Source organism: Sphaeramia orbicularis, chromosome 11, assembly GCF_902148855.1.
Source record: "Sphaeramia orbicularis chromosome 11, fSphaOr1.1, whole genome shotgun sequence".
NCBI classification, from domain to species: Eukaryota; Metazoa; Chordata; class Actinopteri; order Kurtiformes; family Apogonidae; genus Sphaeramia; species Sphaeramia orbicularis.
The window spans coordinates 26,027,741-26,047,338 of record NC_043967.1 but is presented as its reverse complement, the minus strand read 5'-3'; the positions used below and the strand labels follow the sequence as shown (position 1 = coordinate 26,047,338).

The 19,598-nt window shown below is 37.0% G+C and overlaps 1 protein-coding gene across 2 annotated transcripts; it reads left to right on the top strand.

Annotated features, from left to right (window-relative positions):
• The first annotated feature begins 1,629 nt into the window (after positions 1 to 1,629).
• Positions 1,630 to 18,913, top strand: mturn (maturin, neural progenitor differentiation regulator homolog (Xenopus)). Of its 2 annotated transcripts, XM_030148176.1 has the most exons (4): positions 1,633 to 1,860; positions 2,002 to 2,244; positions 13,928 to 14,050; positions 17,304 to 18,913. In XM_030148176.1, the coding sequence occupies exons 2-4, from the start codon at positions 2,086 to 2,088 to the stop codon at positions 17,409 to 17,411; spliced, it is 390 nt and encodes a 129-aa protein (XP_030004036.1). In that variant the 5' UTR covers positions 1,633 to 1,860; positions 2,002 to 2,085; the 3' UTR covers positions 17,412 to 18,913. The 2 variants fall into 2 exon arrangements, with proteins under 2 accessions (XP_030004035.1, XP_030004036.1); XM_030148175.1 differs by having other exon boundaries at positions 1,630 to 2,244.
• Positions 18,914 to 19,598: the final 685 nt, after the last annotated feature.

The following is a 19,598-nucleotide window of genomic DNA, read 5'->3' as shown; positions in this document are numbered from 1 at the left end:
AGGTCATATATAGATTTGTAAAAAACTAAATTGATTGTAACAAACAGAAAATTATATGGAGTATTAAGTTCTTGCATTTTTCCGAAGCTGTATTAAAATACATTTCTATGTAACCTCACCATATTTGGAATCACTTGTTTTACTAAAATATTTATATAGATGATGTATTCAGATCTGAACAAAATTAAGAGGGCAGATGTCCAGAACTGAATCCAAATGGAAAGTAAACAGGCATAAATAGAAAACAAAAGCTGAGTTATTGTGATGTTTGCTTGAGGAATGGTATAAAACAACAGCAAAATGTGAAAAAATCATGAAAACTGTGATCAAGTCAAGGTAATTCCACCAAATGTTGATTTCTCCAAACTTCAATGCATATGGACTTTTTTCCTCAGTATTATTTAATGTCTCAGAAAACAACACTTTATTTAGTTATGTTGACAGGTTTTCACTTTCTGCAAATAAATCCTTCCTTTTTTTTCTTCCTCTTATTCTTTACGAAGAGGAGTTTTAAAATTTTGTCAGAATTTTCTAAATTAACAAATTTTTTTTTTAAGTCACATTTTGGTATGATAAGGTGGCTCCCTTTTAACTAATTCAACAAGCCTATAACACACAGCTATGTTATAGAATGACAATTTTAACACTCTTATTTTGACATTACACTTGCACGGTGTTTCCGGTTCTTATCCGTGTCTTGACGTGGGGCTGTGAGTTAGTTCCACTCGCCCTCTGGTGGAAAAGGCCACGGGGAGCAGGGAGGGTCACAGCCGTGGGTTAGCTGTAAACACTGCCTTCATTGTGTTCATGTCTGGATGTCATTTCAGGTCCTTAGAAAAGGAAAACAACTTGCCCAAGGAAAATATATATTTAATGTAACAAGATATTACTGTATTTATACTACCACTACTATTTCTGCTGCTACTACAAATAGTAGCCTAATAAAAACAATAATGATAATGATGGGGATAAAGCTTGTGTAATTTGGTGCACATTTTGTTACTCATTTCCACAGTTTTTTTTAAAACAATTTTTTCCTCAGATTTTATAAGTAGGCACAATTATCTCATTTTAGTTAGATTATGAACTTTTCTTTATTTAGGTAGTTAAGTAAACTTTATTTGTACAGCAGTTTTGAGAGATTAAATCACAGTGATTTACAGTAAATGTGCATAGTGGCATAAAATATAGGTAGGGCAAGAAAATAACATTAAAATATGCCATATTACAATAACATAAAAACAATGATAATTAAATATGCTATAGTATATATAGTCTAGTTACTCAACTTTTCAGATAAGATAAGATAAGATAAGATAAGATAAGATAGTTTTATTTGCCATTTGTACACATTCAGGTACATAGGAGTGTTTATGCAGAGGTCTCAGAATAAGATACACTCAGAATAAAAGTCAAAAGATGTAATAGTTTAAAAGTATATTTTACAGGTACAAACATCTCTATTATCTAAAATGGATAGGACAATATTCTATGTAACTGAATATATTTTCTGCAGAGGTTAACTCTGTTCTAACGCTAGACTCAATTATTAATGTTAAACCCTCAAATTGCGCACACACTATTTTCCACACTGCATCTCGTCTCATTGTCCTTCATCATCCTCCTTTATTGTACCAGCAGGTTACAATGATCAGTATTGTTGCCTGCAGTGACAAAGTTGGTACTCTGCCTGGGCTATAGTCTCAGATATGGACGGCTGCCCGGCTCCACTGTTCGTCATCGCGTTTTTTCCAGCAGCGTCCGCCTGCGTATGCATGTATGCGACCGACGGGCTGATTTCATAACGTGGGGAGGAAGAGTGGAATGGGGCTTTGAGAGAACGGATGAACGCCAGACCCGGTAGGCTCTATGCGCCAACAGTGTTGTTGTTGTCTGTATTCCGGGGCCATGCAGACGGTGCACTAGAGGAGATGCGGTAGTGGAGGCTGCTGATGCTGCTGCTGCTGCTGCTGTCCGATCAGCTGTTATTTGTGTCTCCAGCATCCTATAGCCGTGACGGCCCAACGCATCGAGATCAAGGTTCCGGAGCCAGGGACGCCACCGTAGTAGACCGGATAGCACAGGATGGAGTTCAAGCATCTCGTGGAGGCGGCGGAGAAATGGTGCTCCGGTAACCCGTTCGACCTCATCTTCGCCGAGGAGGACGACGAGAGGCGGCTGGACTTTTACGCAGAACCCGGCGTCTCCTTCTACGTGCTGTGTCCTGGAGGCACCGACAGCTTCGTAAGTCTGCAGGGCCTCTCCTCTCTCTGTCCCTCTGTCTGTCTATCTGTGTGTCTGTCTGTCGTCTTATAGGTGTGTCGAGGGTGGGTTGGAGGTGGGGTTGTCCCCGGGATGAGTGGGGAGGGTGCGCGGGTGGATGGGGTCTTGACAAGAATGGAGAGGATGATGTCATTTTAGGTTTGGTGTACCCCCATACCCCTGTCGACGATATTATTCCCATCACACTGCTAAGTAATAATACCCATTTACATCATAAAAACATTCAGCCAAACACTACTCGGTTTATTATATGTCATAGATATAACAGAGGCCTAAAAATGATGTGAAAACTAGGCTTGAAAGCATAGAATTGTGAAAAATTACATCCACAAATACACTTTTAGGATTATTTCCTATTTTATAATATGGGCCTGTGTCCAGCGGGTGCATTTGTGTGATAATAACATCTCACCTTAATGGTTATATATTTGGCAACATGGCTCCTGACTCATGACTCTATAAGGGGATATACAGGGCCAGTCCAAGTTTCTATGGGGCCCTAAGCTGTATTTGACTTACTTTGGCCCCCTCTGCCACTTCAACTCCCCTTGTATTAACTATTTCCCATCCATATGTCCTTTTTGGCCGCATTATTATTTTGCTGCTTTTTCCATCAGTCCATAAGAGACTGCTGTAAAATGTAACATTAGTCTGACAAACTGTGCATACATTAACCCATAAAGACCCAAACATCCACCATCAGCAGAATGGAGATGATGATGTCATTTTAGGTTTGGTGTAGCCCCATACCCCTGTCGACGATATTATTCCCATCACACTGCAAGTAATAATACCCATTTAAACCATAAAAACATTCAGCCAAACACTACTCGGGTTATTATACAGCATAGATGTAATATACTTACACACAGAGGCCTAAATATGAAGTGGAAGCATAGAATTGCGAAAAATTACAAATACATTTTTAAGATTATTTCCTATTTTATAATATGGGCCTGTGTCCAGCAGGTGCATTTGTGTGATAATAATGTCCCACCTTAATGGTTATAGATTTGGCAACATGGCTCCTGACTCATGACTCTATAAGGGAATATACGGGGCCAGACCAAGTTTCTATGGGGCCCTAAGCTGTATTTGACTTACTCTGGCCCCCTCTGCCACTTCAACTCCCCTTGAATTAACAGTTTCCCATCCTTATGTCCTGTTTTGCAGCATTAGTTTTTGCTGCTTTTTCCATCAGTCCATAAGAGATCGCTGTAATGTAACATTAGTCTGACAAACTGTGCATACATTAACCCATAAAAACCCAAATATCCACCATCAGCAGAATGGAGATGATGATGTCATTTTAGGTTTGGTGTAGCCCCATACCCCTGTCGACGATATTATTCCCATCACGCTGCTAAGTAATAATACCCTTTTACACCATAAAAACATTCAGCCAAACACTACTTGGGTTATTATATGTCATAGATGTAATATACTTACACACAGAGGCCTAAATATGAAGTAAAAACTAGGCTTGAAAGCATAGAATTGTGAAACATTACATCCACAAATTCATTTTTAAGATTATTTCCTATTTTATAATATGGGCCTGTGTCCAGCGGGTGCATTTGTGTGATAATAATATCTCACCTTAATGGTTATATATTTGGCAACATGGCTCCTGACTCATGACTCTATAAGGGGATATACAGGGCCAGTCCAAGTTTCTATGGGGCCCTAAGCTGTATTTGACTTACTTTGGCCCCCTCTGCCGCTTCAACTCCCCTTGTATTAACTGTTTCCTATCCATATGTCCTTTTTTGCAGCATTACTATTTTGCTGCTTTTTCCATCAGTCCATAAGAGATCATTGTAATGTAACATTAGTCTGACAAAGTGTGCATACATTAACCCATAAAGACCCAAACATCCACCATCAGCAGAATGGCGATGATGATGTCATTTTAGGTTGGTGTACCTCCATACCCCTGTCGACAATATTATTCCCATCACACTGCTAAGTAATAATACCCCTTTACACCATAAAAACATTCAGCCAAACACTACTCAGTTTATTGTATGACATATACTTACACACAGAGGCCTAAATATGAAGTGAAAGCATAGAATTGTGAAAAAATTACATCCACAAATACATTTTTAAGATTATTTCCTATTTAATAATATGGGTGTGTATCCAGCGGGTGCATTTGTGTGATAATAATATCTCACCTTAATGGTTATATATTTGGCAACATGGCTCCTGACTCATGACTATATGGGGATATACTGGGCCAGTCCAAGTTTCTATGGGGCCCTAAGCTGTATTTGACTTACTTTGGCCCCCTCTGCCACTTCAACTCCCCTTGTATTAACTGTTTCCCATCCTTATGTCCTTTTTTGCAGCATTAGTTTTTGCTGCTTTTTCCATCAGTCCATAAGAGATCGCTGTAATGTAACATTAGTCTGACAAACTGTGCATACATTAACCCATAAAGACCCAAACATCCACCATCGGCCAAAAGCATCTACTGATCTAAACTGTTGATCCATTAATCCTATCAATACATGTAAATAACTGGTGTAAAATGTGGTTTGTCATCTTTTTATAGTCATCAGATATGACCCATTTGGACGTTCAGAGGCTCTGTAGTGAATGTGGAAACACTGTCATCTACAACATTGATTCACCAGTAAAACCCATAGAGTTGGATCAATGACAGCAGATGGAGACACTTGTTTTATGTTCAGTTATTAATATATTTGATGAAAAAGTCACTTTTTCTTCAATTTTTTTTCTGTTTTGATACAATAATCTTTGCCTTTACTCCGAGGTTTTATCAACATCTTCATGATCAGTCAATTAAACATAGAAATATAGATGATTTTCACTGGAAAAAATACAAAATTCAGAGAATAAGATTATATATAAAAGGTGATAAATCACTTAGGAAAGGTTAAATAAAGAGACGAAATAATTTGGGAACTGCCACAAAAGTCATCCTGGGTCCTTATGGATTAAAATCCAGTTAATATCCGCCACGGTGCAAATCAGCATGACACCAGGTGAGATGGAGGCAGAGGGACTTGATCAAACCAGTAGTATCAGCAAAGATGGTTCATTAACAAAACAGTCATTTCCTGTTTCAGTTACATGGATTTCTCCATTGTCCTGGTGGAGGCAGATCCTGTCCCAATCATTATAGTGAAAAAAGTGTCCGATTCGTTTGCACCATTGTTGCCTGAGTAAATATTAGATCCATTTTTCACAAACCACATATCTTCTGAACACTCTGACATTAAAATGATGTTTTCAGGTAAAGATACCAGTCTCACAACACCGGACAACAAGAATTTTGTCTAAATGAAGAAAAAATACAGTAACTGGTCAAGTAAAATGTGATTTTTTATAATGAGATAATGCAACTAAACACATAAGTTTATGACATCTCTGTGTACTCTGGCTTCCTCCCACTGTTCAAAGACATTGGTTAATTGCCTAAATCACCTATAGATGGAAATATGAGAGTGAATGGTTGTTTGTCTCTATATGTCAACCCTGTGATGAACAGTGTTGTGAAAGTTACTTTCAAACTATGATACATTACAGATTACTTGTTATTGCTATTTAAAAGTAATTCCTTACCTTACAATATTACTGTCTCAGAATTGTAATGCGGTACATGACTCCTGTATTACTTTTGAGTTACATACAGACTCTCGTCATAAATGCCCTCCCATACAAGAGATGGGAGAGCCCCCGAAGAAATGCTTGCATTTTTTTCAACATTTTACATGTTCAAACAAGGGGGCGCTGTGCCAAGGACACCGGTAGATAAATTTGCAATTGATAAAGAATAGTAGTTATAGAAACGTTAGCTTATCTTGTCATTGCAGATCATAGGGATCATGCTAACTAGCTTCTTAAAGCAGGGTTAGGGTTAGTAATGAGCATACGTCCATGTGACCAATGTACTGTCTTGTGCCATCTTCACCCACTGGCTGAACACCAACAGGAAACAGAACTTTCATGATGCATTTTTGATTCCTCAAGGTTTTGCTGTCTTGCTGTTTTTTTTTTCTTTCTTTTTTTTTCATTTGAGCAATTAAATTATGGGCCAAAAGTGTGTTGTAAAGTAAGCGCTACTGAACATGTACCGAGTAAAATATTACTGAAAATTGATTAGTAATACCTTACACTACTGCGTTACGGCAAAAAGTAATCTTTTACTGTAATACATTACTTTTGTAATACGTTACTCCCAACACTGGTGATGAACTGATGACATGTCCAGGGTGTATCCTGCCTTCACCCATTGGTAGATGGGATAGACTCTGGTTTCACCCCACGACCCTCACAAGGACCAAGCAGTTCAGAAAATGGTCAGATTGATGGATGGATCAATACATTATTATTTTATCTGGACCTTATTAATCTACTTTTATTTATTCATACATTTTCTGACCTGGAGCAGACCTGTTTCATATATTACTGCAGTGTACAGAGAATATTTGGTATTAGCTATACACAAATGACATAACTGTAAGGATATATAACATTTTTCAACATTTCAGCATAGACTTAACCTAAAAAGTGGCTGAAACCTCCAGGATCCCAGTCTGAGGGCTGCCTTTTTGACACCTTTTTGTTATTCTGGTCATCATCATCTTGGTTTTTAGGAAACATAAGAAAACATAAACCACACAAACTCTGACTGTCATGTTAAAAACCACTAAGTACTTGCATATTCATACTGTTGTGGTTTATAATGATAGTATCATCTTCATGTTATGTATAAACACAGAAATTAGCACTAGCTGACCCAGTTAGCAAGTTAGCTGACCATTACCAAATTAATGCTAACACTAGCTAATGTGTTTAGGTTTTGCTAACAGACCAAATATTATAATGTATGTACCAGTACACTCCATAACAGAATTATCTGACAGTCTTTTTAGAATAATTTTACCACAACTACAGTAAAACTGTCTGTCAGGGGAAACATGCTTTATTCAATGAACAGAAGCTCTGAAAGTCCATCGGAGTGGTTTACATATCAGACACTGGCGCAGCCCTCACCTGACATGCAAATGGTCTCAGACTCTAATTATGCATATTATTATTGTACCATTGCTGTAAAGCTGGGTATTTTATCATGGAAGTCTGTGGAGACTGACTCACTCTCAGCCTCATGTGGTCGTTCAGGCAAATGCAGGTTTTGGCACTTCTGGGTTTTACCTTTCAGCCTCAAATGTAGCTTTTCAGGGTCTCCTGGGGGCCCTCTGGTTGTAGCAGCTACTTATATGTCTCAGCCCCCTCCTGGGAGTATATGTATAGACATACGCTATAAGGACAAAAGAATTGGGACACAGTGAACTCAGGTGTTTCATTTATAACAGGGGCCTGGGCTGCAAAAAGATAATGACAAAAGGCATATATCACATTGCAATAAATATTAAATTTAACATTTTTTTTTTTTTATCTCTAGGGTTAATTTAGATTACATTGATATCTGCACTCACAAATGCTTCAGGGATTAAATTATTATATTATTTTAATTATTATAAATCATTTACCCATAGATATCTGAAATATTTGTCATGTTCATCATTTTGGTTTCTTAGAATTTCATTCAGAGAGAACAATCAGCCTTTAAACTTTAAAGAAATATTGATTTGACATTTGTAGTGATAATATCAATCATTATTAGTTCTTACTAACTAATAACAATGGACATGAGCATCTTTATTGAGATGATATTTCACTGGGAAGTCCTACAAGCTGTAGGTGTTAAGACTCCCAGTGCTTTTGTCTATATAGTGTATGTACATGTAAACAAGTAGGAACATACATTTCCATACAGCCTGAAATATACATGAAGAATGATTATAAAAATGCTATAACATGATAGTATTAGTAGCAGGTACACTTTGTACAATCTGACTTTAGTATTCTGTGCTTAAAGCTGACACGTGTCGAGAAAGTAGATCATATTTAAAACATATTATTATACGCTGGTAATTGAAAGGTTGATGTTCTGCACATACATTTAGACCCATTTTCACATTTTTCATGTGAGGGTAGCGTTTCCACCTTGTGCTCAGATTCTCTACACCCTGTACTGACACTGACACAGGCCTTTAGCCTATAGCAGTGTGGTGCAGTCAGCGGCGGTGTTATTAAAGAGCGTAGACCGCCCTGCTCCCTCCCCCTGCCCAGTCACGGGGGCTAACGGGGCGGGGAGCAGATGGAGATGACCCAGGAGCCAGGACTCTGTTTATTCAATAACACATTATGTCACACTGACCGTGCCCTGCTGTGTTATGTGGTTTCAGCCCTGTCCCACAGACAGACAGCCAAGAATGCAAGGCTGCATAAGCTGGGGCTTTCCATGGCCGCTGCTGAGAAAGACATAGAGTTAGAGGAGGTACTTTTAAAATGTATTTCACAAATACAGGTCCGTAAATGTAAGTTGTAATTTGATTAATGCATTGGATTGCCTTAACTTTGTTTTGCATTATTATTGCATACAACAGTATGAATGAATGTGATGTTAACTAAATATTCAATCATAAAACAGGCTAAATCCAGGGATTTGTCTGTTTATTTACACTAGCTATAAAAGATGTAACCTCGAAGGATGTGGAAAAACAACAACATTGTGATGTTTTGTCTGGCAAAAAGGATAGTTTTCCATTATCAAGTTATATTGAAAATTATTACACGAAGATAATAGTTAATGAAAGTTTATTTGTCAAAAAACCTGCAGGTATTGAACTAAAAAAAATAATAAAATAGCACAAAAAGCCAGTTTATACCTCCTCTGATTTCCCACACACGAAATACCAAAAGAAATATGGTATAAGTGTATTTTTCAATCAAACATCCAACTTGTCAGGTAGTTTCTTTTATTATATTTATACTGAAATACAAAACAAAGCCCTCCACCTTAATCATCATCACCAAAACAGACAAAACTACACATATTTTTCCCTTTCTGTTTAATCCCCAGGCATAGAATCTGGCAGAAAACACAGACCATGTGACTCCTCACAGTGTGGCCCTTATCAGGAGCCCACCAAAGACAAGATACACTTTTGTGCTTTGTTTTACATCAAGGGCTTATGGGAAATTAGCAATGCCCCTTAAATTTCAGAGCAGCCTTGGAAAAGAATATAACTGTATTGTGATTGACTATAACCATTTTTCCACATTTTTATTCATCACATACTATAACTGAGACTGCATTAACATAGACTGTACTACCATGGGTGTGTGCCCGGGTGCACACATTGCACCATTTTCTTTGATTTCACTTTATGTCGCACTCAGTCCTACAGTTTTTTCCCCTGCCTTCCAGTCTAATGCATGTCAGCTTCTGCAGCCAGTACGCACACATACACTTCTCGGGCTCTCAGATCCGCTAGAATAACTCCCCATCTCTCTTTGAGACTGCTGAGATCTAGTTACTTTCTCTCGATCAATACTGCTATCAGCGGGGCGCCTCACATGCAGTCTCCTCCATCATCACTCCCTCTCCCCCCCTTGTCTCTTTCACAGTATTGGTCTCAGTTTGTGTTGCTTTTTCTCTGTTGCTGCTGTTTGTTTTTTACAGAAGACAAATACACCCACAGTGTCAGTCAGCCTGTCTTTTCACTAGAGGGCGCAGTGAGATCAGTTCCACCACAGTAATAACACGCCATGTTCATCACCGTGTCCAACCCTGTAATTTCCCCCAGGGTATGTCTAAGTAATTTTCAGAAGACTAAGTCATGTGTTTCAGTGTTTAGCAGCCGAAAAGCAATTGGGGTTGCTATGTACGCTATGTGGCCTCGAAGGTGTTTTCACTGCTGGTCTCAGTGGCTTTGTTAGATCTGCTGAAAGGAACGGAATTACGATAACACGCCCTTGTGTTAGAGATTATCCATCACTGTCGAGCTGTAGCAACCATCCCTGCACACTGAAAGGAGGAAGACACAACATCACCCCTGCATATGGCATTGTGATACAGTTTTTACCTCTGGCTCTTTTGCAGCTTTCATAAGACTCTCATGTGACTCCTAAAACTCTCTCATGAGGGTGTGTCTCTTTTTAACACACAGGTTTCAATGCTGAGCAACCGCAACTCTCACCTCAACTGCTAAACCCTTGCAGCAGAAAGATGATCTGCTGTTGATTTACAGCACTTCTTAGGTCATTTTTCACACTTGGTTAGAGACCTGACAGCTCCACCTATTATGTAATCTAAAAATATGGCCTCTAGGCTGATCCAAAACTCCTGTCAGTGCTTTAACAACAGTACCACTAATAAGGAAGTTGAGGTTAATCTTTTCTACATCTCATATCAATAAATTACGACATGTTGCTCTTTTAGCCACTTTAATTAACAGTTAACACTCTCCCTTGATATCCACAATTGCACAAACAACTGCACTATAACTGTATATAAACTGATACTGTGTCTTTATGTATATAGAGTTTGTTCTTATTTTACTCTTCTTACATTTTCTATTTTTTCTTGGATTTATAATGACAACAACTACCAACAAAGAATTCCTTGTATGTGTTTATGTGCTCGATGAATAAAGATGATTCTGATTCTGATAACTGGAGACAAAGACAGAAGAATGCTGTCTCTAAACTCTATCGCATCTCAAGCTGTGCAACAGAGGTTACAGTGAATAAGTCCTGAATATTGGATATCTGTTAGTTATATGACAATACACATAAACAATGAAACAATGATACAGGAAGTTGTAGGGCTTTGCAAAATTATCAGAATCTTAAATCTGAATATATATCCTTTCATGCCTGTGTATGTATGTGTTTTCAGTTAAGAATGTGACAAAATATTGAATATTTTTGTATAAAATCTAAAAATATAAAAGGAAGATGTTCATGTTCATGTTTTGTTTTGTTTTGTTTTTTTGGCTTAAAATGTGAATATGTTCAAATATACAGTCTAAAAACAAAACATATAATACTCTGTGAATTCTAGTCGTAAACTTAAATGAGTACATGCCTAATGGAAATATTACTTAATTAAATGTAACAGCTTTTGGTTTAAACTCTGTATTAAATTCAAGCTTGCAATGTAAATAGATACAATAAATAAACATCTGAGATGTGTGGAAAATGGGAAAGTACTGTCCAACTGACGTTCAAATACAGTCTAAGATCACTGACAGGAATATATATCTCCAATGATAAGATAATAATTAACCAGATTTGTACTCCACATAAAAATTTTGCATGCATACTGGAAATTACATGAATGAAAAGGTAGTTGTGTATTTACACTGAACAAAAATATAAACGCACCACTTTTGTTTTTGCTCCCATTTTTCATGAGCTGAACTCAAAGATCTAAAACTTTTTCTGTGTACACACAAGGTTTATTTCTCTCAAATATTGTTCACAAATCTGTCTAAATTTGTGTTAGTGAACACTTCTTCTTTGCTGAGATAATCCATCCACCTCACAGGTGTGGCATATCAAGATGCTGATGAGACAGCATGATTTTTGCACAGGTGTGCCTTAGGCTGGCCACAATAAAAGGCCACTCCAAAATGTGCAGTTTTATCACACAGCACAATACCACAGATGTCACAAGTTTTGAGGGAATATGCAACTGGTATGCTGACTTCAGGAATCTCCACCAGAGCTTTTGCCTGTGAATTGAATGTTCATTTCTCTACCATAAGCCATCTCCAAAGCTGTTTCAGAGAATTCATGAAGAAGACTGTGCGAGGAAAATGGTGGTCACACCAAATACTGACTGGTTTTCTGACCCCCCTGGACCACCCAATACAGTAAAAGTGCACATTTTAGAGTGGCCTTTTATTGTGGCCAGCCTAAATCACACCTGTGCAATAATCCTGCTGTCTAATCAGCATCTTGATATGCCACACCTGTGAGGTGGATGGATTATCTCAGCAAAGGACAAAGGAGAAGTGCTCACTAACACAGATTTAGACAAATTTATGAACAATATTTGAGAGAAATAGGCCTTTTGTGTACATAGAAAAAGTTTTAGATCTTTGAGTTCAGCTCATGAAAAATGGGAGCAAAAACAAAAGTGGTGCGTTTATATTTTTGTTCAGTGTAGTTAATCAAGCATCTTATTAAGAGCTGAGAAGGAATGATTAAGTAAAATACAAATCTGTTCTCAAGTAATTATTTATCACTGTTGTCATCTAGACTTTAGTCATTAGTTCACTTCTAAGGCATCTATGCATCTAAGGTTTCTTTTAATTGGGATGAAGTGACTAGTTTTAGTTTAGTTTTTATATAAAGAAGGTAAGACATTATCCCTCACAGACATAAACACACTGTAAAAAATGACCGTAGAATTAACACCAAAAAGTTGTAAAATTGCAACATAAAAAAAACTGCAAGTGAAAATACAATGCAAAGTTGTTTATTTGAAAAGATTTTTGTGTTGATGATTAAATCAAATATAGCTGTAGTTTTTACAGGAAGAGTATGTTAACAAAACCAAATTTGAATGCAGAAATTATGTATTTCTGTTGTTTTGAGAAAATGAAACTGTAAATTGAAAAACAATGTGGTGCCATTTAAATTGCAAGACCATAATGTTGAAATAACAGCCTATTCTCATACTTTAAAAAAAAAAAAAGTATTAAAAAGGTAAATTTAACATTTTAAACATGTAATTATTACCAAAATCCAATGTTAAATATACATGTTTAAAATGTTAAATCTACATGTTACTCCATAAATATGTTTACGGTTTGATGTGGTTTTTACAGTATTGTTCTGGTAACTACAGCTTTTTTTTCTTAGAAAAACAACAGGATTTTTTTTTTTTCAGTGCAGCCACCAGCAATAAAAAATCATTTACAGATATAAAGCATTCAGTAACATTTGATCCACTTATCCTATCAGTACATTCACATAGTTCAGGTTAAATGCAGTTTTTCAGCTTTTCAGTCCTTTTCAGAGGCTCCATAGTAGATGTGTAATCACTGTTATCTTATAAATAAAAAGCTTGACAAATAACAGTGGTTGCAGATGCTTGTTTTTGCGTTCAGTTCAGGATAAAAAAAATAGCCTTTGAATTGAATTTCATGAACATCTACATGGTCAGTAAATTAAATAAAGAAAATATCTTGTTTTTGCTGAAAAATGCAAAATGTAGAAAATAATATGCGGCTAAAAATCATTTGGAAGCTACCACAAAAATAGTTTTAGGTCTTTAACAATGAATAGGACATTAAATATTAATATGATTTACAAAACGTCCTATTTTGTGCAAAACCAAGTGAGGATAAAAGGCATTTTGTGAGTTACATTTTTATTTACTTAAGTTCCTGACACATCTTTTATTTCAGTTGACAAAATACACTGTTTTAGTCTTTGTTTTTGTTAATAACAAAAACCTCAATATCACTAGTAGATTCTTTTATCCCTTGTGCATTGTGTTGTGAAGTCTTACGCCATTCTAGGTCTGCTTCTTTTTGTTGACGTCCTTCAAAAAATGTCTCATTATCTGGGATTAATTACTTGTTTTTATAGCTGCGTTGTCCCTGACCCACCTTTTTTATTTATGTTAATTTATCCTTTTTGGTGTTTTTATCGACAAAGGGTAATGTACATATATGTTAATATGCATGTATGTATGTATGCGTGTGTGTGTGTGTGTGTGTGTGTGTGTGTGTGTGTGTGTGCGCAGCATGTGTGGAGTGAGAGTGAGGACTGTCTTCCCTTCTTACAGTTGGCCCAGGACTACATTTCCTCCTGCGGGAAAAAGACTCTGCTGGAGGTGCTGGAGAAGGTCTTCACGTCCTTCAGGCCTGTAAGGAAAAAAAGAAGTGACACTTTCTGAGTCACAGTTTTGTTTTTTTAATTTTGTCATCAACTGCAACACATGTACTTCTCTTTGCTGTGTCTACATTTATTACAACCCTGTTACATTCTGTTCTCTCTGTTAAGGACAAAACAGCCCCAGAAATATGACATTTTTATGTTGCTTGTGAGACCATACATATAATACTAATGATTCATTAGAGATGATATACAATCTTGGAATATTCCATTTATCGTAATGCAGACATAGAAAATAAATAAATAAACAGCAGCACAGTGCAGTGTTCTTTTTAATCAAATCATCATCATTCATTCAAATAATAATTCACTCATAGTTAAAAAAAAATACATTTAATTGTGATCTAATTAAGGTTGTTTTAACCCACAAAGACCCAAACATCCACTAACAAACAAAACCATCTATTGATCTAAAATGTTTAATATCTGCTGATCCATTAATCCTATCAATACATATAAATATTTGGTGAAAAATTTGGTTTGTCGTCTTTTCATGGTAATCAGATATGACCCATTTGGACGTTTGGAGGCTCCATAGTGAACATGGAAACACCATCATCTTCTACAACATTTATTCACCAGTAAAACCCATAGAGTTGGATAAATGACAGTGAATGGAGACACTTGTTTTATGTTCAGTTATTAATATATTTGCTGAAAAAATCACTATTCCTTCAATTTTTGATATAAAGATTTGATATAATAACCTTTGAATTTACTGAGTTTTCATGAACATCCAAATTAAATATAGGAAAATACATAATTTACAGTGAAAAATGCAAAATGCAGAGGATAATATTATAGTAAATGTTGATGGATCACATAAGAAAGGTTGAATTGATAGAAATCTCCATTTGGGAATTACCAGAAAAGTAACACTGGATCTTTATGGGTTAACCTCCTAAGACCCAGCTATGTTTTTTTTGGCCACATTTGTGGACAAGAGTTCCACAGCTTTATCATAAAGAAAAAAAAAAAAAACATTCAGAGAAAAATTTAAAATGTGTCTGAAGAATATGTCAGTGTGATGCTGTTTTCAGTCTAGACAATTTTTTTTTTTTTTCATAAAAAATTCAGAAATGTGTATTCTCTTGGAAAATCAACATGCTCAAGCCAAACACTGCATTTTCTGCATTTTTTTCTGCAAATAAATCCTCCAAGTGACATTTGGAATATGAGAGAAATGTCGCCAGTGTTTGCAGAAAATGCAAAAGTGTTACTCAAACACATACCTATAAATAGTAAAACCAGTTGGGTCTGGTTGTTTCACCGAACTGTTTATCAATGATTTGCACAAGAGAAGATTTCACACCCTTAATGTGAACCAAAGTCCCAACTGCACAAATAGTAGATTGAATAAATGGATTTTACACATAAACATGAAGACATACAGTATAGCCCTTATGTAGGCTTCTGTTGGGTAGTGGGCTGCTTTTACAGTAAATGTGCTTTAATATGATTAGTTGTAGTTTTTTCAAAATAATATTAAATACCTCAGTTTAGTTTAAAGGGGTGAAGTAGAGATGAATTAGATGCACTGAAATGGAAACAGTGTGTTGATCTTAAAGGTTCACTGTGTGTTGTGTGATGTGTGTGTTGGAGGTTGCATTGTGCTAAAATGATGTTTACTGATGTTTGCTAATCCTAAACCAAGCAAAGTAATATGCCGATGACTGTCTATGAATGTGATAACAAGCCTGTTCTCTGAGCGGCCTGTACATACCAAGATGTGTAGTTTAATACTTTTGAAAAGGTTGAGTCAGTGGTTTAGGATCTGTACTTGTACTTTAGGGAAAGTTCTATGAATCTGAATGAAACTACTGACTTTTTTTTGAGAGAAGTTCAGTGTAAAGGTCTTCACACACTGGTCACACACACTTTTTTTTTGTTTGTTTGTTTTTGTGGCATATAAAAAGCAATATTTTTTTAGGAGACGCCAGTTTTTCTGAACTTACACAGTACAAATAAGGGCATCAACCAATCATTTGTGTGAACTGAATGTCATGTGACAACAATAATGAAGCTAGACCTGTTGATTTATAGCTAGTGTGAAAGAACAAAACGATAAAGATAATAAAATGAAGAACAGTTTGTACTTATGTGACCTTTTTACCTGAACACTGGATGTAGACCCAGATGAACAGAGGATCCTGGATCAGACAGATGGAGCACATTGCAGATGTAGCGCCAGGTGATACTGAATCTATCACTATTTGTGTTGAGTGGCAAGCTGTCAATGTATTCAAATCTTTTTTTGAACAAGTGTTGCGACTCTTGCTAACTCATATTACTGTTGCTGTGAATAGTTTTGACGCAGAATACTTGGCCAGAAATGTTTTGCATTTTCGTCTCATTTTTACATCTCATCCCGATGTATTAAGGCACAGGTGTCAAACATGCGGCCCGGGGGCCAAATCCGGCCCGCCAAAGGGTCCAATCTGGCCCGTGGGATGAATTTGTGACATGCAAAACTTCACTGAAGATATTAACAATCAAGAGTGTAAAAATCATTAAATTTCAGGTTCCATACATACACATATAAACCAGATAGATCTCAACTGGGTCAGACCAGAAAAATACTGTCATAATAACCTATAAATAATGACAACTGCAGGTTTTATCTTTGTTTTAGTGTAAAAAAGTTAAATTACATGAAAATGTTTACATTAATAAACTAACCTTTTTCAAAAAATGCGAATAACCTGAAGAAATATGAACAATGGGAAATGTTTTGAGAAAAGTAAATGTAATTTTATCGATATTATACCTGTTACTAAATGTTTTGTGTATTTGTAATTGTAATGTAAGTTGTAATGTGCATGTGTAAATGATAAACTGATAAACTGATGCAGAATATTGTTAAAACTGCACTTATTTTTCTTAAGACATTTCAAGTTGTTCACGTTATTCAGATTTTTAAGGAAACGATGTCGATATAAACATTATCATAATGTAATTTTACTTTTTTCACTGGTATTATTTTACTGGTCCGGCCCACTTGAGATCATATTGAGGTGAATGTGGCCCCTGAACTAAAATGACTTTGACACCCCTGTATTAAGTCCTTAAGTTGGTGGCATTCATACCTTTTTGGAGCCAACCCCAGTGGCCATCAGCGGTATTACATCCATAACACACTTCCAGATCTCATTTTGTAACTGAGGTTCTTTCCCCATGTTAAACTTGAACGTTACATTCTCCCCATCTTTTCCTCTCTCTTTTAGCTCCTGGGTCTTCCTGACATAGAAGATGACAGTTTTGAACATTACCACGCTGACATGGAGGGGGAACCGGGGCCCGACCATCAGCAGATGGGGGTCAGTCAGCAGTGATGAGCCCAGCGAGGAGTCCCAGGACCTCAACTCATCAGCCCAAACACTTAACAAACCCTCTCCACACTCCTCGTTAAATATACATAGATACACACATACACACAGATATGGTCAACTTGCTAAAAATGCACCAACATGTTCTTGAATGTCTCAGTGGCTTTGCTTCTCAATGAGTGCACTTTTGTTGCACTGCGTTGATCCCCTTCCACACACACACACACACACACACACACACACACTCACACATACACATACACTCTTACATACACAAGTGGGCTACGTGAGCAGCAACCTTGTACAATGCAACTATCATAATCATTCACCATCTGGTTAGTTAAAGTTACACAGCACAGCAATATTACATCAGTCTCAGCTGGCTTTGTTATGCAGAAATACAGTCAGATGGTACCGCAATACACATTTCCCCTGTGGCTTTAGAGATGAATGTGAGAGATAACCTACTTTTCTGGTTTTCTGTTGACACAGAGGACACACCAGAGTAAGATAAAGGGTAAAATCTGACTGTTTGTGGCTTTGTGAGGCAACTGGAGTGACACACATCCACAAGGAAGAAAGGCGAGGGAAATCTAGTAACAAAGAGCGGCGTAATTTTCCACTTAAACAGAGGGAAAAGTTGGAGGGAACTGAGGATGTATAGCTATGACGTAGATCCAGGTGGCTGTTAGAGGCCTCAAACACTCCTGGTTTAAGTGCTCCAACAGCTAAATGAATCATTTTTACACATTAGCTCCTCATGTGGAAATCAAAGTGTGCAGCTTTACAGTAGCATGGATCATTTCTTAAGGTCGTGCCGTGTCTCAGTGTTTCCAAAGGCAGTGCACATTAGAGATTTGTAGTCACTTTTTCGAATACGTTTTCAGCAAGCGTTACTATCATATGACCGTCACAACAAAGGCCCATGCTGCAGCTGAAGCCCTTCCCGGTTTGGGTGTCTCATTGTCACATGACACCTCAGTTCTATTGTCCTGTAGTCTTCCTGGTTGGTGGTTCACACTTTGCCCTATTTTTTCTCAGCACAATCCGTTGGGATAACTTCCTTAAGTCAGAATAAAATCCCCCTTCCCTGCCCGCGTTGTTTTAAGTTGATCTGCTTGTTTCTAGAATTCTCTGAGACATCAGTTTGATAGGTGCACACCCATATATCCCTGAACGGTATCATAGGGGAGAGAAAACATTAGCCGACCTCTGCCTGTACCCTGTTCTTTCTAATATCACAGTGTGTTGTTGTATGTCACATCCAGTTCACTGCAATGCTTCAGCCTTCCCTTCCCTCCCCTCCCCTCCCCTCTCCCCCATCGCCTTCGATCCCGCAGCCAAAAAAACATGCAAGACTGTTTCAGAGATTTCTGTTATAGCCTGATTTACTTTGGCTTGTAAATGTTTTTGTGTTTTTATTGCCTATCTGAGTGTTTCTCCTGCAGTGTATCTTCTGTTTGTCCTCAGATGTGTGTGAGGTTGTTCAATAAACCGTGTCAAAAGAGCGTTTCACTGGATGGTTTTTGTTTTTTTTTTTAGTTTCTCTAAAGTTAATGGAAGACAAAGCGCCAAACATGGAGGGCTTTTCATATCACAGTGGACTGGTGACCTGCTGTTGGGCCAACAACAGCTCGCTGGTGTTACTGGGTTTGACGTCACGAGCCATCTGACACGCCCACTTAGAGGGGGGCAATCAAGCACGAGACAGGAAGGAAGATTGTGACAGGAAACTAAGAGAGATGTCATGAAAATAAAAGTTTAGAGGCAGGTTACCAGACAGCATGTTGTCTCCAAAGTGTTTATTTTATTGACATTATTTGTAGCCTATATGTGTCTAAAAACCAGCAAAACAATTAAAGGTTTAACCATAAACCTAATTAACCATTTTGGTAAATTAAAATTAGATTAAACTAGACCTAAATAATTAAGTAAAAACAATTTTGACTTATAAGTCTGATTACTGTATGGGATAACTGTTTTATACTGCTAATAATGCTAACAGAAATGCCAATAATATTAATAATATGAATAAATGTAGTGTTATTCTTGGTACTGTTTTGTTTTATTAAAGTATTGCGTTCACTCACTTACAAGTGTTTCTATTTCACATAGTCATTATTTACTTAAAGCCCCCAAAGCCTTTCTGTTTTCTTGCTTTAACATCTTATTAGTCTAATACTTTTACCTTCA